Source organism: Ictalurus furcatus, chromosome 6 (genome assembly GCF_023375685.1).
Source record: "Ictalurus furcatus strain D&B chromosome 6, Billie_1.0, whole genome shotgun sequence".
NCBI lineage: Eukaryota > Metazoa > Chordata > Actinopteri > Siluriformes > Ictaluridae > Ictalurus > Ictalurus furcatus.
This window is the reverse complement of record NC_071260.1, coordinates 24221033-24248726: the sequence shown is the minus strand read 5'-3', so window position 1 is coordinate 24248726 and position 27694 is coordinate 24221033. Positions and strand designations below refer to the sequence as shown.

General features: G+C 41.7%; 1 protein-coding gene across 2 annotated transcripts in view; it reads left to right on the top strand.

Moving 5' to 3' along the window:
- nrp2b (neuropilin 2b) overlaps positions 1 to 27694 on the top strand; it is a 78204-nt gene that overhangs the window by 10389 nt on the left and 40121 nt on the right. For both annotated transcript variants that reach the window (XM_053627238.1, XM_053627239.1), the window contains exons 3-7: positions 11073 to 11254; positions 20675 to 20902; positions 22700 to 22855; positions 23929 to 24098; positions 26581 to 26736. In XM_053627238.1, the coding sequence (XP_053483213.1) occupies positions 11073 to 11254; positions 20675 to 20902; positions 22700 to 22855; positions 23929 to 24098; positions 26581 to 26736 (892 nt within the window). The remainder of the gene's footprint in view (positions 1 to 11072; positions 11255 to 20674; positions 20903 to 22699; positions 22856 to 23928; positions 24099 to 26580; positions 26737 to 27694) is intronic.

The following is a 27694-nucleotide window of genomic DNA, read 5'->3' as shown; positions in this document are numbered from 1 at the left end:
GACTTCCCTGTCAGTGCTCTTTATTTCAGCTAACACGAAAGGAGAGGGGTGGAAGGGATTCAGCTATTTTAGTTACTCCTCAGGGATTTGTACATTGCTGCTATATTTTGTACTTTTCTCGTGCTTTGTCTTGATTTTTATAAGAGTCGGCATTGTTCCATTACATCTCACGTCTCATCTGTAGAGATGCTGCTTTTTTACACACGTGCATTAGTAAACACTACTCTGTAGGAACACTCTTATTTATTTATGGAGACCTGGTGCACATCATTATTTTAGGAAAACAGACCAGCAAGCGTTTTCCCCAGTTACTGGAAGAGGATGTTCTTAGGTTTAGATAAACAAAACTAAGACCAGCAGATAGGCACATTTCTTTTCCATCTCTATCCCATTTTCCTCCAAGCTTGAGGTTTTCTGTTATATTGCAGCGTCACATTTTGTCCACAAAGAGAATGAACGCTGTTTAATTTAGTGTGCGGTTCTAGCGCTGCTCAGAAGAGAAGTGGTGCATGTTGGCACAGTGGTACATGTTGGATTGCCTGCTTGGTTTATGGCAAGAGCTGAAAACGAGCCGAAAGCTGGCAGCTAGCGTAGAGATGAGGGGAAACTACAGAATCTGTCAGAATGACATTTTGACCATTAACTAGGGATGCTAGGTATCTAGTTAACTAGGGATACCAATATTGGAGCTGAAACCAGAACTCCAGTTCCTCTTAGTGATCAAGCCAGCTATCAGCAGCTTCTGTTAGCAAGTTATGTGAAACATCAGAGGTCACTTAGCCTGTAGGGGTATACCATGGTGTCCTGGCGAAATTCCCCCATTGGCACTTATCTATCATGGCCCACTAATAATCCATCCCCCATCTCCCAATTGGTGACATCACTCTTCTCTCCACCAATAGCTGGTGTGTGGTGGGTGTTCTGGCGCACTATGGCTGCCGTCGCGTTATCTAGGTGGATGCTACACACAAGTCGTGGTTGATGAGATTCCCCCGTACTATGTAAAACGCTTTGAGTGTCTAGAAAAGCGCTATAATAAACGTAACTGTAACTAACTGACTAAGAGGTATAATTGCAGTGTGGTTTATGGCAAGCTACGTGCTGTTTTCATGTTCATGCTAAATATTCTGTCAGACAAAATTAACATGTTTGGGGCATATAATACATCTGCAAATCAGTCCATGTAGTGTGTATCCTACATGACTTACCAATGAGCAGTTGAGAGTTAAAGACTTGCACAAGGGCCCAGCAGTACCAGTTTGGCATAGCTGGGATTTGAACTCACAGTAGCCTAATGCTTTTGAATATTGAGTCACCATGACCATGTCTGATCCCAGACAAGCCAGTATTTAATGCCAGTGTCTGATGGCACATCTCTAAATTCCAAAATCATTTCCCCCCCGATTTCCTCTTTGTTTGCTGCATTACCCTGTGTCATCAAGTTTCTTTTCTGGAGCAGCTAGTACTGAAGCAGCTTTTATAGCTAACCACGATCTTAAGTGAGAAAGTGCAGTCAACACACTCATGTCTCATTAAAAACAAGTAATAAAAAATGTACCCACTGGCACATGGTAACAAAGTCTCCATTCACTGCTCTTTGGCTATCTTACTTCTTTGCTAAACATCTTCATGAGAGTAAATAGTGTGTCCTAACAAGATAGTTAGCTGAAGGGGTTGCCATATTGGATATATCTAACAGTAACAACTTTGTGAAGCAGACAGGCATTTCTATTGTAGTATAAACACTTAGTTGGACATCAATATGCTGTGTGTGTGTGTGTGTGTGTGTGTGTGTGTGAGAGAGAGAGAGAGAGAGAGTCAGTCAGGGGGATTTTGAAGATGAATTAAAATCAGTGTTGTTCTGATGGCTCCTGTAGTGACAGCCCCTTAGGCTAGAGTCCAGACTCAGCGGAAGCTGAAAAACAGCACACTCACCCATACACATAGGGGATTCCTTTACACTGCTCAATGGCAGCAAAGGCCACTTAGCCTGTGGGAGTGTGTTTCTTTAGCTTACTCCAGTGTGTATATGCACACTGTCTAATTTGGGAGTACACAAACAAGTACTTATTTAAGAGAGTTGAGGAAGAATCATGACTTGGTGACCCGACATCACATTGCACCATATCATTCTTCACTTAAGAGTCAATCTCTGGATGCATGTGCCTCTGCTTCACTATATATAAATCACGCCGACACTCAGCCTCACTATATGGTGTAGATGTTGTGAGCAGAGCATATACATCTCATCCACAGCCCCCATTTAGTTCTCTCCTGGCCACAAAGCCACTCTTTTAGCAGCTAAATGCCCTATTTAATTTGAAGACTTGAAGAACTTTAACTGTCAGATATTATTATGGAGCTCAGGGATCGTGTCAGTGCCAACCAGACAAGCTGAACACAGTCTGGAGTAAATGTACACACTGGTGTGGCTGTTACAATTACAGATGTTACCAGATTGAGAGGAAATATGTTTCACCTTGCCCTCATACAGAACGTTTAGTCTTTAGCAGTCTGGTCTGCAGCCACACCTTTGGCCCTCCTTTATATATCTTTTCCATTTAGTCATCTCCATCTCTGCCTCTGCTTTTTTCTTCACCATTCCTACTCCCATCACATTTAAATAAGTCATCTCCAAAGCTGCAGCCCATTTTCTAATCTAGGTTCTCTGCTTTGGAGTAAACAGTGTTACTGATCCAGCCACACCGCTAGTGTTTAGCATGCTTACTGAGGAGACAGCACTTTAGATCCTGTAGTTTGTCTCATGTGTGGGGTAAAACTGCGAAAGCTGTTTTGAACAGTTTTCAAATAGCTGTTGGAAATGCGAGCCAGAGTTCATCTAGAATGGATGAGTGTGCTGAGCAGAGGCAAATGGTGTTAGAAATGCAAATCCATTCACTCTGCCTTGCAAACAATGAAGCAGGGGAAACGAGATGATCAGATAGCGTTTTCACATTCTCAACCCAGGACATTTTCGACTTATCAATAATGACACGCCTTATTCAAACTTGCAGCAAAAAATGCATTTGACACAAATGTGAATAATTTAGATCTGTACATTCAAAATCCTGTTACACAGGATAGGATTCAATGTTTAAAAAATCCCACATGCAGTGGATGTGTTTTACGTTCTTTCTACTTATATTGTGTTCTCTGTGGTTGTTGCTGATTTATTTGGTCAATTCCACATCCCGTGGTGTGGCATTTTTAAAGCCAGGACAGTGGTGTTATTTTGTATTCTTAATGGATATTTTAGGTCTCTGTGTGAATGGCTAACAACATCTTTAATCCTAAATCACTCCAATTTCCAGGCCTTTCCTCTGTTCTTTTGTATTAACTGTGAGTTTTCTTTCTGTTGTGAGTTCATTGTGCTCATGTTTTACATCAGCTTCCTCAAAAGGTGGCAGAACATTGTAGGATAAAATAGTCATCAAGCCATCATTCTTTCCCCCCCGTAATGTATTGGCTTCTGTTCGCTTATGAGCCTCTGGATAATTTTCTGTGAATTGTTCTTGTTCTTGCTGATTGCTGCATCACCTCATGGGGTTTTGACATTTTAACCTCTTCCTGATTAATGACTATTTCCTACATAAATGTGTAAGTGAAGAGTGAAGAGACGAGAGCGGGGAGAAAACAATGGGTGTCGTAGAAAACCACATGCTCTATCAGAAGAGTGCAATATTTGTGGGTAGGGCGAGCTGCAGTGACAGTGTTTGCAGTGGCAATATTTCTGTGATTGTATTTGCATTGAGAAGAAGTGCAGTGTCAGGATGGGCAATCAGGTCCAGGGCTCACAGCTCAGGTCTCAGCTGGAATAATCATGACAGCATTGCCCCTGTGCCTCACTCTGCAGTGTGCATTATAATTCAGCAGATCACTCCACACAAGCCTGGCAAAGTGCCAACTGCTTCCCGCCCCTCAGGGTTATAAATAGATTGATGTTGAATGAATATAAAAAGAGCTACATGATTTATTATGATATATTTGTAATTCAATCAAGCAAGCCACATTCCTGAATGGAATGGATAATGGATATAGACTGAGGATGAGCTGGTTGAAGATGCTTTTCCCCTCGCTTTGTCTGTCTTTCTGTCTCAGTGTACTCCTTCATCCCCTTTGGAACCCTCTCGCTTTGTGACTCCTGCTGTATCATTGTCGAGCAAATAGCCTACAAACTAGATTTCCCTCTTTTATAAGGGATTTCATCAATATGGAGTACGATCACTGTACAATGCACAAATCTAAAAACACTGTCATGGTACATGTCTGGAAATTGCTTGGTCTAGTTTAGAAATGAATGTCATGGCGCGTATGCACTGTGCATTAAGAATGTTAATTAGGTTCCAGTTTGGGAACAATTGGCAGATGGAGGTTGTTATTCCCTTTGTTTTACAATGTGGCACTGTGAGTGTATATATTAGGCTTGCTGCGATAGTCTGTGTTACGCCGCACACCGATTACATCACTTGCCCACCGCGGCACCGCCCCCCACTGTCATTTTGCTTTTTTATAGTAATAAAAATCATTTAGTTCAGTTAGAGAATGGACGCTACAATTAAAAACTGAATGCGTGTGCTCGATTCAGCATGAGCCGAATTGAGCGTGAGAGCGACGAGAGTGAGGCGAGCTGACTGACAAGACGATGGCAGAAGATTTGGTTTTAAAAGTTCTATGTTTAATATAAGCGAGTTTGTCATAATACAGTTTTGTTGTTGTTGTTTTTCATTAAGAACAATAATGAAACCGCCCCCAGTGGTGCCGGTATTACCGGTGCAGTCACATGTCAACGAACCAGTGGGAAAATTTCCTCACTTTCACATCCCTAGAATTTACCCTGAAATTAGCACTAGTGCTGCGGCTAACCAGTGTTCAAACACTCCACATGTGCTCCGCTGAGGGCTCTGTGCGCAGTGTTGGCAATGTTTTAACATCTCTCAACAGTAAGCTTGGATTGTGACAGTAGCCTTGGAGCATCCTCAAAATTTCGGTTCCTGATGCATGCCAGACTGCAATGACAGACCCAGCAGCACCTTAATGTCGTCCAGCTGGGGACAGGAGACAGCTGCCTGGGCTCTTGTTCCATCAACACTGGGGAAAGGAGGTTAGCATTAGTTTAATGCTAATCTGCTATACTAGCTAACTCTCTCAGATTGTCTGTAGTGGATGGTTCTATGAAATTTACATGGATTTAGATGAACACCAATCTACTCTGACTAGGCTCAGTGCAGTGTAGTAAACACAATCATTTGATCCATGATAAAATTTTCCTGTTGCATAGTGCTATGAAAAAGTATTTGCCCCATTCTGATTTCTTCTGTTATTGTGTATATCTCATATTAAATTCTTTCAGAAATTAAAACAAAATCTATGATAAAACAAAGGCAATCTGAGTAAACACACAATATGGTTTTTAAATGATAGTGTTATTTATTGAAGCAAAAAAGTTACCCTATACCAAATCAACACTTAAATAGAACTTTTTCAACAGCATGAAGTTGGTTAAAAGGTCTTACTCAGTAACACACTATGCCAAAGTTGAAAGAAATTCCAGAAATGATGAGGAAAAAGGTGATTTGAAATACATCAGTCTGGGAAGGGATACAAAGCTATTTCAAAGGCTCTGGGTATCGAAAGAACCACAGTGAGAGCCATTATCTCTAAATGGAAAAAACTTGGCACAATAGTGAACCTTCCAGAAGTGGCCGACCTTCCAAAATTCCTCCAAGAGCACAGTAACTACACATCCAGGAAGTCACAAAAGAGCCAACAACAACATCAAATGACCTACAGACCTCTCTTGCATCAATAAAGGTCACTGTTCATGACTCCACTATCAGAAAGACACTGGGCAAAAATGACATCCATGGAAGAGTGGTGAGGCGAAAACCACTGCTAACCCAGAAGAACATTAAGGCTCATCTGAATTTTGACAAAACACATGTTGATGACCCTTGAACCTTTTGGGAGAATTTTCTGTGGACTGAGGAGTCGCAAATGGAACTGTTTGGAAGACGGGTGTCCCGTTACATCTGGCCCAAACCGAACACGAATTCCACCAAGCATGGTGGTGGTAGTGTGATGGTGTGGGGATGCTTTGCTGCTTCAGGGCCTGGGCAACTTGCAATAATTGAGGGAAACATGAATTCTGCTTTCTACCAGAAAATCCTAAAGGAGAATGTCCGGTCTTCAATCTGTAAATTGAAACTCAAGTACAACTGGATTATGCAGCAAGACAATGATCCAAAGCATAGGAGTAAGTCCTAGTAATATAAGTAATTGAAAGACTGATCTCCAGTTATCGGAAGCATTTGGTTGCAGTTATTGCAGCTAAAGCTCGCACAAACAGACTTTAAGTTTAAGGAGCCAATTAGTTTTTCACATTGGTGCTATGTGTTGGATAACTTTTTTTTTTGCTTCAATAAAAAAATAATAAATTAACAAAAACTGTATTGTGTATGTTGTATTTCGTTTTAGGATCTAAAACTATTTAGTATGAGTTATACACAAAAACAGAAGAAATACTGATACTGAGATACTTTTTCACAGCACTGTACATAAAGCCAGATTTTACTAAATGGTGAAGAGGAGACTAGCAGATGTCTCCCATGTATTTTCCCCCGGATTATTTTCCAGTTTAAACCTCTATCTGTGAAGGATTTGGTCTAAGAAAGAGAGCAGTACGGAACTTCGAGTTCTTCTCCAATGCGAAGTGACACATTGATGATAACCTTTTCTTACACCACTTCCTGTGGGTCCAGCTGATCAATGATTATTTTTCCACATGAAATGAAGAATCAATGGACAGTATGAAGGAGAGCTGGACTCCAGGGGACTCATTAATGTCCCACACGTATAACAGTCTTACTCAGGTTGCAGAAACATTTGTTACGGACATTGAAGACGATTAACATTACGTCGCAGTGCCGGAGGACCATGGCCTGGTCTATAAGCACAGTTGTTCTGAGATATAACACTAGCTTAAGTGACTTAGCAGGACATATATCTATAAGGCCATTACTATAAAACATTTAAAACTTCCCTTGACATTAGGTTCTGGCCACACAGAGACTAAATACTAGAAAGTAGGTCTGTGCAATTTTATTTGTGCAAAGTAGTTGTTTTTCTTTCTCATTTCCGTTACTAACTGTCATTAGGAAGAAACTGATATGGACTACTTGTTTTCACACCTAAACAAATGACCAGTTTACGCTGTGATTTAAGTCTAAGTTAATGATATACAGGCATGTTCGGAATCTTTCTTTTTCTCAGGTTTTTACCGGTTCTAAGCAAGGTCCATTTTGTTTTGTTTTTTGTTTTTTCTTTTGTAAGTAAGTAGCTTTGTACCACAGGAGAGAGTGTGAAGATCTTTATCTTGGGCTGTTTACCAGGGATTTGTTTCTCATGCCATTTTAAAAGCATTGCTATTTGTTAGCATTACTGATGTTTTCTTACTGTAAACAGATCATTGCTTTGGTGTGAGACAGTGAAACAGTAATGGTCATTGTGTGTCACTCTAAAAACTGAAGGTGGTTTCTCATTAACCAAGTGCTACCAAGGGTGTGTGTGTGGCAGATCTCTGAAACTTGATGGGTATGTGCAAGTGTGAAAAAGTTTCCTGCCTGTAAGATAGAACGTGTGAAAGGCAATTAACAGGCAGCTCAGAGAGCAGGAGGTGGGGTGCACACACACACACACACACACACACACACACACACACACGTTACCCTGATCATGTCAGACCTAAGTTCCATAGAGAGTTCCCACAGATACACATGTAAAAAAAAAAAAAAAAAAAAAAAAAAAAACCAGGAAAAAAAGTTGACAAAATTACAGTAATAATGGAGTGTAAGTGTAAAGTGATGAGACGAGAAAAGGGAGAAACAAGGAAACAACAGAATGAAACTTTCCGTGCCCTTTGACAAAGGAATAAATTTCAGCATTTAGGTTCTCACTGTCGTGCAGCTTCACAAAGCCGATCATCCCAACACCTTTATCTGATACCACAGCAACAGCATCCCATAATAAAATCTATGCAAATCTAATAATCTTTTGTATTCGCTTAAAGCTGCTGGTCATGTGACTGTAATGATAGAGAGCAAACGTCACACCCCATGTATCCTCACCAGTGCATGAATGCTGCTATTATAGCCTGTGTGTGTTTGTGTTAATTGACTGGTGCACTAAATTGAAGTCTGGAGTCAACTAGAACTGCCCAAAGCCCCCTGTAGCTCCCCCCAGAGTACCAGACCAAATAACATATTGCTCGTGGCTGTCAGCAGGATGAAATTGTACCAGAACAAGAATGGGAGAAAGGATTATGATGATTATTATTACTACCATTATTTATATTACTGTTGTTTGTTTTTTAAATATTATATATTTTTTCAATTGTGAGATGTTGAAATGATTCATTCCTTCATTTATTATTCTTTTGTATCGAAGTCCTATCTTCGGCAATGCAAATGTACCTTTAACTCTCATGCCAATGAAGAGTGTTTAAACGTTGAAATGTGAGAAAATCATATATTCATAATGACTACTGCCTCTTGCGCTATTATATGAGACCTCGTTTTACTAACCGAGCATTTCGATTTAGTTAGGATTGGATTAGAAAATTAACAACTGTTCTTCCTAATTTTAAATCCATTCAATCCGTAAAGGACTCCTGGACTCCTGCTCATGATGATTTCAACCCCCACAACTGTCTCGGTTTTGTGAATCTCTGAGCAATCAGTGCTTCTTTGTGTCATTTTTGAGCTCCTCTTTGAGTGTACATGCCTGATGGTTTTAAAGACACCTGCTGGTGTCTGTCACTTAATGAACCAAAGGCAGTGTTAGGTTTCAGTGCATCTCTTCCTCCCCCTCCTTTTCCTGGCTCACAGCCTCCACCTACTAAACTGTCGCACCTTCATCTTCCAGCAATCAGACTTGCTTGGGTATTTATAAAAGGATTGGAAAAGGAAAAGGAAAGGCGGATCTCCCTAGCAGGGGTCCTAATGAGGCCAGTGAAGCATGCAGGTCAATGGCAGAAGGTGATGTTTAAAAAGTAGCAGCAGTAGAAGAGTAGAGAGATTTATTGTCGTTCTAGCCATATGCTTGTGTACAGCAGAATGAAATAGAGTTCTCCAATACCTGCAATATATTGTGTGGTACAAGTTAATCATCGGACAACATGCAGGGCAGATTAGGAAAAAGTTACAGTGCAAATTGACAACAAGATAGAAGACAATAAATTCATACTGTGCAGAACAATAAGCAACAGTTATAACAGTATGGAAGGTAGAGTACATATAATAAACAGTAATACAGTGACTGGAATAGTGTCCGTGATAAGTAAAGTCTTTAAAATAGTCAAGTTTTTAGAATATAGAGAAAAGATGCTAGTCTTTAGTTATAATTCACTGTTAGACCTTCATCCTCTGGAAGCCTGGGAGTTCACAGTGTGATGAACTGTGAACCCCACGACCATCCCGAACCAAGCCTAATGACTGGCAAAACAAATGTAAATCATTCCTACAGGCTTGAATCCAACATTTAAGCAAAACATATCCACAAGTGCTGCTTCTCATTTCCTACCCAGGAAGTCCGAACCAGCCTAAGTGATTCAGTGTTCTGAAGAAAACAGCCTTCAGACGTGTCTTTGCTTAACAGCCTTAAGCAAAGACACTCATCACTTATTCTAAAAGCTTTATATGTGAGAACACGACTTGTCTTCTGAGGGCCTAAGTGATGTGTGAGCAGCTGGAAGAAGAGAACGAGAGATGAAGCTCTTCACATTGGGGCTCGTTGACTTCTCCATCAGGCGACTCTCGACTCTTCATCTGGAGTTGATTGTTGAACAATGGCCCTTCTCAGCTCGAGTGCAGTGAGGAGTCGCAGGCTCATTAGACTGTGGTCAGATCAGCCGCAACACACTGGCACCAGTCACACTTTACTGGCGAATGAACTTGTGTGAGCGGCTCCATGAAGAATCAGCCATGTTAGTGTGATGCACAGCGATTAGCAGGATAGCCGTCTTCCTTTACATCTTCATTGGACTTAATGGCAGTTCAGTAGTTCCCTCTGTATTGTTCTCTCCGTCTCCCTGTTAAAACCAACCTTATTTCAATTCAGCCTCAGAAGAAAAAGCAGAATAATCGGTTTGATCTAATTCAATTCGTTACAATAGGAGATTGTATTGAATCTCTCTCTATCGCTCTCGCTTTCTTTCTGTTTAATACTTGTTGCATTTTAGCTGTTTTTAATCATCTACTTGTCATTAAGGTCAGGCGTTTTGTGTCTTTGAGGAATGGAGTCCATTTTGTGTAATCAGGCAGGAAATGTTCAAAGTGCATAATAGGCGTGTTTTTTCCTTAGTTAACTGAGATCGAGCCCCCTTTGACCACATAAACTCCTCAGGCAACGGCTGCTTATAAACTGGGGATGTAATGAGAAAAAAACGAGAGAGGAACTCATTGCAGTGGGTGCTGCTGAAGAAAAACTGACAGGCTATAAACACACACACACACACACACACACACACACACACACACACACAATGTGTTTGTGTGTGTATTTGTTTGCATATATCTGTGCTGAATATGTCTGAAAGAGAGTGTATGTATTTTAGCCTTCAGGGTCCTTTATAATCATATCAGGTTTTGTTCTTATTCTATTAGCGCTAATTGTGTGTATTACTTTAACCCCTGAAAGCCTCTGTGTTAATCAGTTATTCATTGTAAAGCATATTATTCAGTGACTATAAATTTTTCAGTAACAGTGAAACTAATATGAAGGTATGTATTTATAGGAGTGAGAAAGTCTACACTTTGATTTATTTTTGTGTGCTGTTTGTTACATTGATTTTTTTTCCCCACCGTCCAACTGTGTTGTCTGCTGCCAGGTTTTGTTAGAACAAAGATCTTAGGAGAAACAGCTGAAGATGTATATGTTGCCAACACTCATTTTACTGACAGGCAGGAATGTGTGCGTGACACAGGTCACAGGGTCAGATAGGCTACAATTACTCAAGCATTGACCCCACTGGCTCGCTGCCCTCACATACGCCCTGAGTAATTGGGTTTGTTTTGCAGATACGACTTCATCGAGATCCGTGATGGCAATTCAGATTCTGCAGATCTGCTGGGGAAACACTGCAGTAACATCGCCCCACCGGCCATCATCTCATCAGGACCCGTGCTCCACATCCGATTTGTATCTGACTATGCCCACCAGGGAGCTGGCTTCTCATTGCGCTACGAGATCCACAAGACGGGTAAGGAAAGTGCAGCACTGGAACTGGCTGATATGGTTATATAATATTGATATAGTGGGGAAGTGGTGGGCCAGTGTATACGCACCACCAGGCTAAAATGATTGCGTTCTTGAGCAACTGATCAGTTGCTCAAGAGTGCAACTGTGCAGTGCAACAATCTCCTCTGAGTGCAAGTCAATTTGGATTTAAAAAAAAAAATTGTATGATAAAACAATATACCTTTTTAAGTGCCCTTTGTACTTTTATAATACGAATATACTCCCAGTGTTACTCACAGATTACACAGATCTGTGTAAACTGGTTATTTTACTTTCTTTTCTATATTCTTAGTGTGGACTTTAAACAAAAGTATCATTGTACTCACAAGTTTTAGCAGCACTGCAAGTCATGTTCATATTTTGTGATGTATATTTTTTGCCATATTGCTTTCCCTTAGTCACCACATTGCATTGAAGTAAGTCATATCAAAGTGTCTGGCTTCATCTCTTTTTCAGCAATTTCTGTTATTGCCTCTGCATTTTGAAGGTTTCTCTAGTCTTTCTTTTTCAATCTCAATTTTTTTTAGAGGGATTTTTGTTTGAGTGTGTGAAGATTACCACAGTAGTCACCACAGTATGATCTCTAATGGAGCTGCCTGTATTAGCACATAATAGAGAGTTCTTTCACACAGGATACACACACTTCAGCCTTTCCTCTGATCACCCCAACATCAGCAGCAATGTGTCAAGTCCCACTTAAATGACAAGTATTGATTGACTTTTGAAAACTGGAGGGAAAGGTTCTTATCGGTCAGGTTGGTGTCAAGTGTTATTTTGTTCAACACTGGAGAGAAATGATGCCATTGGTCAGGATTTGGCTTGGTAGCAGGAAGATGATAGCAGACTACAATGTTGTGAATTGGAGGGAATGTGTTCTGTTGGTCAGGTTTGGTTCAGTAGCAGGAATGTTACGGTAATGCAGTGGTGTCTTGTGACACTGCTTGGGGCTAATCACAGCTGCCCTGTATGACCCTGCCACCATAACCATATGATTCACCTCTGCTTCACGGGTCTGTTTGACACACAGCGTGACAAATTCAGATCAAGGCAGCAGTGAGTAGAGAAAATAAACAGCGGGCAGGCATCTTCTGTCCCCTTTTCATCCTTCAGAAGGCATTCCAGGGATGCCTCTTTAACTGAGTCCTGATCTCCAGGCTCTGAAGCAAGCAAGGGAACTAGTGTTACTAACATAATGTCTGTCTGTTTCTGTGTATGTGCCTTCAAGTTCAAACAGAAGCCTGAAAACAGACAACAAAAAAAAAATCACAAAGGGCCTTTTTCCACTGCACCAGATAACAAGAATAGCTTTTTCCATTGGCCAGTGGCACAGTAATAAATGTTCAAGTGGGTTTTTTTGGTGCTTAAATTGGTACCAACAAAAACTCATAGTTGAAGTATACACACAGAAAACACAGAGTAAGTAAAACCATAGAATAGCCTGTTTTGCACAACTCTGACTTCCTCTCTCGGAAAGAACTAAAAACATGCAATCACATGTCCCCTAGTCTTGGGTTGAGTGTGTCAGTGATGCACAGAAGTACCTCAGTGAATCCATAGCAAGGAGAGACAAGCAGATGCCAGGATGAGTGCTATCATATCGGCAGGTCGCAGGCTTTCCATCATAAGCAAGCAATAATGACGAAAGCCTGTGGGATGTGGAGGTTTTGCGGTTGCCATGGCATTAAGAAAATTCTGAAAAGAAAAACACCTTAAAGGATTTGGGTGAAATTTTGTGTGTGCTGGATCTCAGCACAAAGATAAAGAGATTTATAGAATTTGAACGTGTGTGTGCGGGCCAATATGATGATGTGTGTAGTGCCTCCCCCAACCACTGCTGTTTAATTTGAACTCGCCAGCCTGTTGCCAGAGTGTGCCGGCAAACCATGTTTTATGAGATGCAAAACAAGCCTGAGGAAAGGGCAGGCAAAAAAAGACACGCAGGAAGAATAGAAAACAAACAAGCATTGAGAAAAACTCCAGTGAAAGAAGGAATGGACTAAGGCCTGGGCTGTGAGCTCTTTTTTTTTTACCATGACTGTGCGTTGGCAGAAGCAGTCCGGCATTCTCCAGCAGTGATAGAAATTTTGAGTAAATACACAACCTGGAGGTGTGTCTGCCCTGCATGGCAAAGATTGCTGGGGAAAAAGCCTAGAACAAACTACCTCCTCCTATGGAGAGGAAATCTAGCCTCCACTCCTCTGGCCAGGTCAGTGCTGGACTGCCCCTTCTCATACTAATTTCAGCTACACCAAGCTGTGCCTCGCAGCAGGACAGACCTATTCTGTGTTCCTGCATTTTATCATCAGAGGTCCTGGATGACTCTCCCATCTGTCATTACACAGCAATTTGTAATGTGTTGTATTAGCACCTACAGTGGAAAAATCCCATATGAGCTAACAGCTTCCTGATGATAGCACACTATTTGCAAAGCTATATATTTGCAAATGTAAAAAAAAAAAGAAGACATATATATGCCTGTAGGAGCTGCTGTTAAGTTTTCACAAAACCATTAAACCGTCAAACTTGTTTGCTCTGAAGTTGTTTGCCTGTGGACAAGTGATTATGTGAATTTAATGTCTAATACCTTGCTACGCTGTCAGAACAAGATACTGTTCAGGTACACTTTTGCTCCCCAAGGTACACTCAGTGTAAATGTGTCCTCACACATACAAAAGCCTCTGGTGTTTTAATGTGGTTTAACGGTATATTACATTCACTGTTCCACGTAATTAAAGGTACAAAAGATATACCCTTGAGAGTAGCTCCACTTTGACATGTTTAGTACCCTGAGAGCTGATTTATACTCCTGCCAGATACACCTAAATGTATTTGCATCAAGTCACAGAGAACAGGGTTATGGGTTAGTGGAACTAGCAGAGGATCCCTGGGGCACACTTTCCAAAATCTCAGCTACATGGTGGATGAATCTGGGAAGTGTATCTGATATTGCTAAAGTTGGGTCTTGACCCAAATCAGAACTAATGCTAACACTAGATAGAGCAGTTCAAGAATGAATTGGGTTAAGAGGTGCACTTATATGTGCAATATTCAAAACATGCCCAACAAGGTGACAGGACAATGAATTGCTGGAGGGATCTGCCTGTGGGGGGGAGCGGATCTTAGGCAAGAATCTAAAGGTGTACATGGAAAACTGGAAGTCAAATCGGGAGACAAGATTTAGCATATTATTGACAAATATTCTTAACAAACCCATCCCAGTGCTATACATGTTCTAGCTGTTCTCCCTACTAGAGTGAAATGTGGCACATTCTTCTTCATTCTCTTCATTTTCTGTATATTAAATCTTACTTCATTCAGCTCTGCCCCCTAGTGCACACAGTCATGATTCTTGCTATGTATTGTATGTTGGAAGACACCTTCATTCCTGCATGTGCATATTCACGGATTTGCAGTTGCAGAAATTCAAACCAGCCCTCAAATTTGTAGTCTAGTGTATGACTGAGCATCTGTATTAAACCAATTTCCATCCTGTAACGTTCCTTTAAACCTCCCCCACAAACCACAGTTTAGTTTACTCAACCGTACATATAATCCAGTCCTACTGTTGCCACGGCTACAGTTGGGAGACTCAACCAATTTGTTTTCCACCATTAGAGAGCTGGAACAGTAGACATGAGGAGCCAAGGAAAGCCAGTAAGAGCTTACTATCCAGCTTCCCCACAGCTATTACTATATCACCCAGTTGCCTCTTCTCTCTTTCACTCCCCCCGGGCTGTACAGTCTGGACTCTGTATTGTGTGTTCATGTGAATTAAAGTCTGTTGACGGATGGTGATAAGGCTCTCTGGCAGGTTTCTCTGCGCTGTATTACTGATCACATCACACAACAACCACCACTTATTATAGTTCAGAATTGTTAATGATGACTGAGGCGGATTTGTTTTACTCTGAGCTATATCTGCAAGCTTAATCATAAAATAGTTCGGGTCTGTGTTATACAAATTTTTTTTAGCTGCAGACAATGTTCAGAAATGTGGAACGCTACTGTATCAGCATGACACGAATGCTTAGATGTGAATGAATGCCAGCTCCCAGCGCTAGCACCCTCCAGACACACACTTGCACACATTATATGGCAACAAGAATCTGTCTCACACACATAGAGTTCACTCATCCATGACAATCGTTTCCAGTTCTACCCAGCAGCGCTCCACAATAACAAACCCCCCCCACCACACACACTATTTCCCCTGGAGCTACAGGCAACCCAGGTTCGAACACATGACCCAGTTATGGCACTTCTTTGCTGTGGATCAGAAATGAACCCCCCATGCAGTGAGCTACCAGTTTTTCCAGACTCACAATCATGAATTAATGAGTGCAGACAAAAGGCTGATGGCATTAGGCTTATTCAAGTGTACACAGTGCAGTCCAGAGCCACGGTGAGGGTATGTTGTATTGTCTATCTCACTCACTATGTAGGCGAAGGAGGTCATCTTGGGTCACACTAGGACACACTTTTCGACAAGGACTCAGATTGCTGAGTGGGTGAGAGTATGCTGGGGTATCTGAACAGATCTGTTACTGCAGGCTAAAGCACTGGTAGCAGAGACAAGCTGACCCTCTAATGTGAGGACATCAGCAGTCGAGGCAAGTGATATATAATTCCTTAGATTTATATAGCGCTTTTCTAGGCACTCAAAGCGCTTTATATTGTATAGGGGAAATCTCCTCAACCACCACCAGTGTCTAGAATCCACCTGGATGATGCGACGGCAGCCATAGTGCGCCAGAACGCCCACCGCACATAAGCTATTTATGGAGAGGAGAGAGTGATGTAGTCAATTTAGAGATGGAGATTATTAGGGGGACGTGATAGATAAGAGCCAATGGAGGAATTTCGCCAGGACACCGGGGTTATACCCCTATTCTTTACTAGAAGTATCCTGGGATTTTTAATGACCACAGAGAGTCAGGACCTCGGTTTAACGTCTCATTCGAAAGATGGATATATGCTAGCATCTACAGTATGTGATAGCAGCTGTGTCTGTGTGCTGAGAAGTGAGAGGGTCATGTGTTGGAGAGGAATCCACTGACCTAAATAGTCAGTGACGGAAAGGGTAGGAGCGTAAGAGTCTGACCTGCAGCCTTAATCTAGCATTACAAGTTCTATAATATGTTTATGATGATATTTATCGTTGCCTAACAAGGAAAAACAATTAGTAGAGAATTATTTCAATGTCTAGTCAGCTACTGTGAGTAAACATGAAGTAGGAGTGTGATTCCCAAAAAAATTAACAATACATGATGTGTCACAGTATTTTCGATAGGTTTTTGCTGACATAGTATAGCCTTATTTAGAAAAAGTAGACGTTTTGCATTTTAATTCAAAATTGACCAAATATTAAACATTTCACGAATGAACCATTTGTTCATAAATAGATATGATATCTGATACGAAAAGTTTCTCTGTACTGATAATGAAGTCGTTCAGTACCCATTTGTCACAGTATCAGTATTATATCAGCATATCACCCTGCCCTATTCGCATTCAGGTTCAGATGGAACAGTTATCAGTTATTATGTGGCGGAGCTGAGTTTTGGTTGTGTGCAGGAGAACGTTACGGGCTCAATCTAGGACATTGTATTGTGTAAAGAATTGCTATAGGGTTGTCTTTCCCTGTGAAGAAATGTGTAATTGGTTATTTCTTTCTGATTGCTGAGAGGAGAAAAGGTTGGCGCACTATCAAGACGTTTCTGTCTTAAGAAGGAGAAGGAGATCTTACAGTTAGAACGCAGTCATTTTGTGAAGTTCTGGTCATCTTTGACTGCCCTCTGTAAGTGAAATAAATAAATAAATAAATAAATACTTTATTTATATATTTTTTATGGTCATACTTGGATAGGGCGCATGGTGGCTTAGTGGTTACACGTTTGCCTCACACGTCCAGGGTCGGGGGTTCGATTCCCACCGTGGCCCTGTGTGTGCGGAATTTTGCCCGTGCTGTGGGGGTTTCCTCCGGGTACTCCGGTTTCCTCCCCCAGTCCAAAGACATGCATGGTAGGCTGATTGGCATGTCCAAAGGGTCCGTAGTGTATGAATGCGTGTGTGAATGTGTATGTGAGTGTACCCCGCCTGATGCCTCCATTACCCCGCCATTGTGCCTGATGCTCCCTGGGATAGGCTCCCCGTGACCCTGAAAAGGATAAAACGGTATAGAAGATGGATGGATGGATAAATACTTTGATCACCAACTAGAACATGGAGGTGTGTCTACTTTACTTGCCTGTCAGTCATGCTGTCCATCATGTGCCAAGCGTTTTGTGGATATAGGTTTGGAGTAAATGTGGACGGGAGGGCTCTGTTTGTTTGGATTTTGAGTATCAAAGCAACAAGCACCTAGCAGAACAAGCTCTGCTAAAATCACTGACAATATATTTAAATGTGAACGTATGTGCATGCAAACATGCATGTGTGAAAAAGGCACAGATGTACACACATGTACACAGGCATGAAACAGATGTACAGAATGGTTGAGGTGCAGGAGAGAAAAAGGATAAGGACGGTGTGTAACACAAACCGAGGCCAGCTGGTCCCTGAAGCTCGATCTTTCTATAAGCTTGACTCCCTGTGAGCTCCTTCTAAAGAGGCATAGAAGACTGTGTGCATGTATGTGCGTTAACTTGGAGTCTAGGACAGGTCCAGGTTTGTCCCTCTGGAAGGCTGTGACCTCTCATTAAGTCTCCAGACTCTGGGTCACTGTCTCCTGCTCTAAAGCCTTATATAGAGCTCTATTAATCTCTGCATGGTGCCAGGAGCCCTGTAAGGACCAGGCTGCTGGGAGCTGAGAGAGGAAGATGTAGCCTTGTACAGTGTGTATGAGTGTGTAAACATGCATATTCAGGTGTCAGTCTGTGTTTGTGTGTGTGTGTGTCTGTTTATAGCACAGTTATTGCTCCTTCTCAGTCTGAGTATTGTGAGAAGCTGCACGTGTTGCTGTCAGGCTTGCAGCTGGTCAGCAAAGTATAAATAGTTAAAGCATTACAGTTATTTAGGAGTTAAGAGCTGCAGATTACTGGCTGTTTGTTCTTTGATGCCACGATATTTTACCCCCTTCCTGAGCTCACACTATCTATTCCAGGCTCCTGTCAACACATACCAATACAGATACTTATATGAATTTGTCTCTCTTAAGCATGTGAGAGAGTGACTAGTAACTGATCGTTGCTTTTGACTTTTCCCCTCTTTTTTTTATATTTTAGCGAGTCAACTGGGCAATGTTGACTAGAACTGGTATTTATAATATAATATAAGTATTGCCTACCCTGATATTGTGACCGTTGTTATGACTAGTGCTCAATTCGGTTACATTTCTTGCCAGGGTAGTGCCAAATAATGTGGACATGTGGGTGGAGCTATAAATAATTCCAAACATTGATTGGTCAAGCACAGTTTTCAGTCAAGTCAGACAGCTGCCAGTTTGAAAAAGCACTAGCTAGCGAGAATGACATATTTACCAGACCGTATGGAAAAGCAACCTTCAGAAGTTCCTTATATCAATCTTACTAAGTACAACCTGGAAATCTGAAGCTTGTCTATTTTTTCTGTTGTTACCGTTTACTGTTAACACTAGCATCATATAGGAAATGATGTCACCACTAAAGGAGACAGGTATGCCATGGGAAACAGATGTCCAGGGTATGGGTAGTTTTGGATTTAGTAAACATACATCAGTCCCATTGTTTTATCAGAGTCCTGAGGAGATGAGTAACAGGTTTAAAGTCTCCCATGCGACATCATATTGTGTGTCTTTGTGTATGCATGAGTGTTCCTCTTTCTGTGCACATTAGTATTAATACGGCGACTGTGTGTCTCTGTAGAGTCAGTAAAGGGGTGTGTCACCTCGCCTGGCATTGTGTTGGGAGCTAGAGAAGAGTTGGCATGTAGAACACGTGTGGAGCTGTTGAAGGTGAAGCATGACTGGGCATACGTTTGAATACCCAGGATGCTCTGGGAGAGCAGCCCGACCCTGAGTGCCTCCTTTGGGATGGCAGCTTGTTTGGTTGTTCAGCTTTCTCCATCTCCTTGTAATGAAAAGTCAGTTTTGCATTAACCTGGCATGTACTGAGGAAAGGGGGAGAAGTGGAGTGAAAGAATACTGGGGGAAAGAGAGAGCAGGGACGGGGGCATAGAGAGACACAAACAACAGACGTATGAAATATGAATTAGAGAATTGCTATGCACGCTTGCCTGCTCTGAGCGAGCTGATCACGCAGACAGAGATTTCCGCTGTAGAAGTCGGTCACACATCTTTTATAGACGCATCCTGGAGCGCTCAGCACAGATCCCTTATAAAGCCCTGCTGTCTGGGTTTGAAACAATAGCACTGCAGGTGGGCTTATTCTGTGCCTTTATCTTCACAACGAGGAGCACTTATGCTTGGGGAAAAGACTGATGTTCTCATCTCTGAAGTGTGCCTACGAATAAGACTGTAAGACTTTGTTTTCTCCACTCAGACAGTGTCAGGCAAGCTACATTTAAAAACCTAAAAATAAATAACCTACAACTTACTTTATGAAAAAGTAAATCGGCTACATTAAAACTCTACTTCAGCTAGCTGCATTACAAGCTAGATGGCAAATATTGCTTAAAGGCCCCATGAAATTGTTTCTTAGTTGTGATTTGATTCTGTATTTTGAGGCATTTCCTTCTGAAACAGGAAATCAGAGAGACCTGAAGTCATGTTAAAGTGTTTGACGCTGTGAATAAATATCAAACTTGATGCATTGGAAATTGTACATTAAATAAATCGTCCATTATCTCTTATGGACTTTGATGAGATCAGAATATTTTAGCCCAAAATCTCTTTTTTTGCAGGTTACCTCTGCAAGGGGGTTAAGACTAGGCCATGGATGGATCTTTCATCAAGATAATAACCCCAAACATACCCTCAAATAGAAAAGAAAAGCAGTGTGTAGAACATTTAGAATGTTCTGCTTTTATAAAGTGGCTGAAAATGTGCAGCAGTAAAAAGATATTTCTTTCGTTTTTGTAACAGCGTCAGTATTATCAGAGACTAAGAGTCAGAGCTGTAGCAGGTTCCCTGTACAGGCAGTGAGTGAGTATTGACAACAGCTCCAAGGTCAGGATATCACTGTCATTCAGCTCTTTTGCAGATGGAGCAGTTTTCAGCGTTGATTGAATACTACGCTGTGATGAATGATCTAATATTCACAGGCTTCAGTGTGTTCCATCAGGCAGGTCACTCTGGCACTGTCGACCTATGCTTTTGTGTGACTGTGTGTGCATGTAATGGATACAGATAGCAGTCAGCTCTTAGATTATCGCAACAGTGAGTGTGTATAATCTGCATCCGTGTTTCTGCTCTTCTTTAACCCCAGTTATCGCCTGCGTTTTTTAGGTTCTGACTGCTCCAGAAACTTCACCAGTCCATCAGGTGTGATCGAGTCACCCGGTTTCCCTGACAAGTACCCTCACAACTTGGAGTGCACCTTCATCATTATTGTCCCTCCTCACATGGAGGTCACACTCACCTTCATGACCTTTGACCTGGAAAACGACCCTTTGCAAGGCTCAGAGGGAGAGTGCAAGTACGACTGGCTGGAAGTGTGGGATGGCCTGCCGCAGGGTAAGTCTAGACGCTTGTAATCCTACAGTACGCCCTGTTTTTTTCTGCCAATTGGGATTAGTGCCCTGGTGTTGTCGAGTCTGGAGTCGCCAGTGGCGCACAGTGGAGTGCATTTAAGAGGATTTCAATCCACCATCGTTTTTGACCTCATTGTCTGGCTCCATGCAAATCTGTAGCCTCAATTCCACATAAAACCATAATTCAGTCATCATGCCGATGTTGCGGCTGCATAGCAACATAGTGTGCTGCACTTGTTAACCATCTGGCTAGGCGGTATGCCCATCTCAAAGCCAAACGCCTTGTGCCCAGAGTGACAGCAGCCGTGCCAGTGTAGAGCTGAGCCATGAAGCTGCCATGATGCTCAGCCTGCTAGTCTAATTGTTATTTTAGAGCAGTGCGTTGGAAGATGAAAGCACAGCCTCAGGCCTCACTGCCTTATCTCTGCCAGTCGGGCCACGAAGCCACTGCACCCATATTATTCTATAAGGAGAGGGACTGAGAGGGTAGGCAAGACAAAAGACACTGAAGGAGAGAGGAAGAGTGGTGGTGTTAACCCTTATCAGTAGAGTAAAAATAGGGCGTGAATAATACCGGAATAGGATTTAATTCTTGTCTTATATTCTTTCTTTTCTCAATCTGGTGTAATAGTGTCACAGTCCTGAATCATTTGCTTCTCAGCTCACTTTAGCCCCTATGGAAACTCAATCCTATACTGGAGCCAGATTTCTCTCTCTCATACACACCTCATACAGATGGGTGCTACTTTCCAGAGAAGCTACTACAACAGGATTTGAACATGACTACTGAGAGTCATTGAAGTCTAAAATGACTTTCACCATCAACTTCATTACAAACGTTTATCCTTCACTCCTCAAGAGCTGGAGCTCTCCTCCTCCGTAACACACTGCGATCGATCAATGAGCCGTCCACTCATATACGAGTGGATACATCCAGAGATCTGAAAGCTGCGAGTCCTCTGAGGATAGAGCTCAGCTCTTGGATCTAAACTGGCTGCATCACTTTTATTTCACACTACATCTTGTTTTGCCGACTGTCCTAGCTGTCAGCAGAGAGAATGAGTTATCCAAAGCGTTTGTTCAACAGACATTTCTACTTCAGATCTCCTCTGTCTCGTAAAGGGAGGAAAATCAATGTGTGTAATCAATAAAGGGCTATTTCACTTGCGTTTTGTGTGTGTGTGTGTGTCAGTGTCAGTTTTACATTCTATATTATACTGGATCACTAGAACATTTTTAAAGCATGGCTAAAATTAATTAATGGTATAGTTTGGGCAAAAAAGTGATTTACACCAAAAGTAAAGGATCAGCTATAGGATAAGAAAAATGTATGTGTGTGTGTGTGTGTGTGTGTGTGTGTGTGTGTGTGTGTGAGTGTGAGAAAGAGATGGATAACTCTATTTTGAAGATGAAGGCCCTCGCTGTGAGAGGAGTAGGTCTTTGTCATGTGACTAAACAGCCAGACCGGGTAAAGAGAAACATCTCATTAGAGAAAAGTCCCTCTCCACCTCACTGTGACTAAAGTAGCAACACACACCTGACACACACTGATGTTCACATGGGTCTGTTTTTCCCTTAGGCCCCACCATCATCTGCCTTGCTGGATTTAATGCTTTAAAGTCCAGCCTTGAGTGAGACTGTCTGAGAAATACGAGGGGGAAAAAGTCTGTTGTTCATTACACGTCCGTGGGAACAGCTCAGGATGCAGGATATTGGTGTAATTGTTGAGTGGGATGGTCTGATTTTTTTTATTTATTTTTTTTATTTCTGTGTTTTGTAGTTGGACCTCTCATTGGACGCCACTGTGGGACTAAAATTCCCCCTGAAATCCAGTCATCCACCGGGATTCTCTCACTCACCTTCCACACGGACATGGCCGTGGCAAAAGATGGCTTTTCTGCTAGTTATAACATGACTCTAAAGGAGGTTACTGACAGTAAGTATTGTTTGTTCTAAAGAGGTTTTTGAAGTACAGGTTTTTGTTTTTTTTTGCTTGACTCACACACCAAGTTCAAGGCATAGCCATTTTTTCTGTTTTGTTCTAAAGAGGTGACAGAAATACAGTCAACATTAATAAACGAAATGGTATGAATCACTACTACTACCATATACAATACTCATCATCATCACCATGAAATATGCTGTATAGTGGTGATTGGACTGTTTGTTCCTTAAGCAACCTGATGTATATTTGGGACAATGTATTTTATAGCTTCGTTCCCATTGGTGGGTAAAAGGAGCAATATCCAAAATTATTTAAGACTATTTTCATATATATATATATATATATATATATATATATATATATATATATATATATATATATATATATATATATATAATGTGTATAATGTATATAATGTATATATATAATAAGAATACAAGGATGTACACATTTTTATGGAAAACATGATCTAGTGACTGTTTTTCTTCTTGAAAGACTCTCTTTTTCAAAGTTAAATCAATTGATTTACTATAGTCTCTTGCAAATTTACATTTTCTTTTCTGCAAACTGCAGTGGAACAAGCCAGAGAACAAATATAAATATTTTATAGTGAACAGTAAAGCGGTACTGTGTGTCCAGCAGCAATGCAAAAATGACTAATGTTCATAAAATACTATTAAAAGAGCCATAATTTATTTGGCTGTCGGTCACCACACTGTGAGCAGTAAAAATTTTGAACTACTTTTTAATAACAGGGATTGCACATCATTCATCATTCACTCAGCAATAAAAACTAAAAGTATGTAACAGTTACCCCTGTTTCAGTCAGGAGGCAGAAAACACGGCACTTTCACAATATTAAAAAGATGCTTTTAATCATCAATATGTGTCTTTAGCAGCAGTCTTGAGCAATGGGTAGTATTTTTTTTCTTTCTTTTTTTCTTTCTTTTTTTTTTTTTTTTAGAGATTGCATACACAGAATGAAAAAATAAACCTGAATTAGAAATAAAGCAGTAGGGACATACACTCTTCGTCTTTAGTATATGCTGTGTGTCCTATTTTAGATTTTCACTGTAGCAATCCTTTCGGGATGGAGTCAGGCCGGATCACAGACGACCAGATCACAGCGTCTTCATCATTCAGCGATGGACTATGGTCTCCGCAGCAGGCTCGCCTTAACTACGACAACAACGCCTGGACGCCCAGCGAAGACAGCAACAAAGAGTACATCCAGGTGAGCTTACACCAAACACATGCAAAGATTAATTCTTTCTGTCTTTCATACACACATCCCTTCTCTATTTCTATCATCCCCTCTCTCCTACACAGAAGGAAAATGCCATAACCTTTTCTGGGTGCCTCTACATTTTATTAACAGGTCACACAGGCAGTGTGCACAGAAAGCAGAGGCTTAGGAGACGCTGGGCTATTGTTAGTGTGGAGAGTAATGAGAGCTATATTCTCTCTCAAACATCAATCTGTCCTTTCTCATTTTACAGCATGTTGTAGAGTCCCAAAAGGGCTTTGGGAAATAATTCTGTTTCAGACATACTTCTGCAGGGGTATTCAAGTGAAAAATTGTGAAGGTCCAGCTTCATGGAATTCCTCGATTCGAACATCCCGGATAAGCAACTAACACGACTGCATGTCAGTTTCCTTTTAATTCTTAACCATTATTGATTAGTTCATGTGTTTTGTTTCGTAGTGGCGCTTCATGTTAGCACTTTTGACTAGCCGTACAGACTCGGAACTGATCAAATACATCGGTTTTGAACATTCTTTACTGACTTGATGTCTCTGGCCCTGTAGCTAGTCTCTGGTCTGCTGAGCTTCCTTCAGTGAAAGCATTTACATCAATGCAGGTTTTTGGACAAGGTGGAACAGAAACCTTTTCTGGTTCATGTTTAGAAATCTGGATTCACTGAAGCATGGCCAGTTTGCAGATTGAACACTCGGCTACGGTATTTATTCAGTTCTGCTAAAATACATTGTCACACCAGTGCTGTGGAAACAGCGAATTTTCTATCTGACAGATTTGCCTGCACCTAAGTGCTGTTCAGGCTTGTGTGTGGATATGGCTCAGTCTTGGCATTCGTATTCGGCCACCAGCTGATATGCCGTGTTCACACCTCACATCCTTCTCCCTTGCGACCTCGGCACCTTGTAGCCACACATCTCACCACAGTCTAACCTGATGTAAATTACTGTGCGTTACCGAGGAGGTGTGTAAGTGTGTGTTGGGATTGAGACTATATATGTCTATGTGAGGGTGTGCACACGTGGGCACTGGAGGTGTGCAAGCACAGCAGTTGCTTTCACACTGTTGCCCACAGTGGGGTGTAGTATGGGTAAGCTGTGTGTATGTGCGTGTCTTTGTGTGTGTGTGTCTCAGAGGAGGCCTTCTATCTGAACTGCCCGCGGTAGACATTAAGATCTCATCACTTTCCTCCCCTCCTGGCTGTTTTTCAGGTGTCACAGAGACAGAAACAATCTGGCCCTATCTCCATCCCTCTGCCTCGCTCTCTTTCCCCCTTGCATGCTCTCACTCGCTTTTTTCATCATTTTTCTTCAAGGACTGATGTGTTCTACAATGCCGTGTTTGCAAGAAGCTCACTCTTGCTTTCTCTCAAGATTAAGAGGCTGCTGCATTCCTCTCTCTCTCTCTCTCTCACACACACAAACACACACACATACACACACTCTCACACTCACTCACTCTTGGGCTGATGATGCGTGCCCGGCTCTGATGGTAACAGCCACTTGATTGATGATGGCCCTTTCCCAGGAATAAATAGTTAGCAGCAGTCTTCTGTGCTATTGATTTTTTTGTGTAGGTATGATTCTTTGTGGCAGTAAGCAGCAACACACAGGGAGCTGTGTGTGTGTGTGTGTGTGTGTGTGTGTGTGTGAAAGTTATGCTAGCCTTCCTGACAGATTACAAATGTTACAGTTACCCTCCTTGTGTTCAAATGACACCTAGCTGAGACAATAGAGCAGGGGATCATGGGTAGCCCTCTTCTGAAAACCGTTGCCAGATGCCTGGGGGGAAGCCGACCTGAAGACAGGAAGATGTAAGGTGTACCATCCTCATGCTTGTGCTCATGCTCATTCCCGATGCTGTCAGGCAGTTGGGTGTGGGAGGGGCAGCAGGGCTTCGTCCTGTTCCGTATCGATCTGAGAGAAGTGATTAATGTGACTAATGTCAGGACGCAGACTGATAGCACTGCATCTGCAGTAAGGAGAAGAACCCTCATATTTCCAAAACTCATGTACATTTCCCAGCTCACCATTTCCTCTCTTTCAAGATATTTCCTTTTCTCACTTCTTGTTCTCAGCCTCTTTTAATTCCACTTCTTTGTTTCTCATCACTCTTCACTAGGTATGGGTGATACTGCAAAAATATCATATCATGACACATGTGATATGATACATAATTTGCATCATGATATTTATGTTTTCTGAATTGGTACCAAAACAGGTTTGAACATCCAATGGGCTACCTAGGAACATCATGCAATACAATCAATTAGAATTATAAAAGTGCCAAAGATACCTATAATAATCTCAGAAATGTATCATGACATAATTTATTAAGATATCAGTATCATATTGCCACTTTGCCCAGGCCTGTTCATCACATCCTTTGCTCATATCATTATCTGTTTTTCTCCTACTGTCATATTCCCAGCTTATCTCTTCTTTTTCCACTCCTCCAGGTGGACCTGCACTTCCTAAAGGTTCTGGCCGGCATCGCCACGCAGGGAGCCATCTCTAAAGAGACGCACAAGTCTTATTATGTCACCAGCTTCAAACTGGAGGTCAGCACCAATGGTGAGGACTGGATGGTCTACCGCCACGGCAAGAACCACAAGGTAGGAGCCTATGAGTGTGAGAAAGTAAGGCTGTTTGTTGTTCTCTTGCTTTTGTGCATTGGTTGTTTATCACTGTATATGACATGCTGGTCCTAATAGAGCTGTCCGAGAAAGGGAAAAAGAAAGGTCATAAAAAAGCCACATTTCTCCAGACTGACGTCTGCTAGACTCATTGCTACAGGTTAGTTGGATGATAGAGTTCATTCCTTGCCTTGATGGTACCCTATTCACAGGCTGAGAAGAGAAACTGGAGAGGGGAAGTAACTAGCAGACGTCCCCAAAGGACTCAGTTTCCCACAAGTCTCCTGCACTCAGCCTTGAATGATGGAGTGAATAGACAGGCAGATGTGACGGGATCAAGGAGGGGGGCAGGGGGAAAGGCGCACAAGATATCGGGGGGATTACAATAGAAGGAGAGAAAAATTAGAAACCAAAGAGACAGATAATGGAAGGAGGTAGCAGAAGCGGTTAGGGAGGAGCTATAATTCAGGCTAAGAACTGTACAGTGCATGTTTAGGGAACAGTGGACAGCACTGTCCTCTTGTTTTATTACCAAAAAAGCCTGACAAATCTGGTTGGAGCTCTGACTTACTGAAGAATGTGGAAAATTTGTGCTTTTGTGTTGCTGATTTCAGGGGTAGTGAGTGAAGAAAAAACATTAGCAACAGCTGGGGACTGGTGTTGGAGTGTTTAGCTATAGACTCCCTGCTGCTTTAATCCCCCCAGCATATCTCCAGGCTCTGTACATCACCATGTGCCCTGTGGATCCACTTTCTTTATGCTCTAAACTTTATTAAGAAGTGGCACTGTGACACAGTGACTGTCACTATACCAATTAGTGTCCCTTTTTACATGCCTCCATAGGGATAGAGAGTACAACAAAACAAGGCAATATGATGATAAAGGACATAAAATAACTAAGTAGCCCAGCTTTTAACATATCCCTGTACTCAAAAAA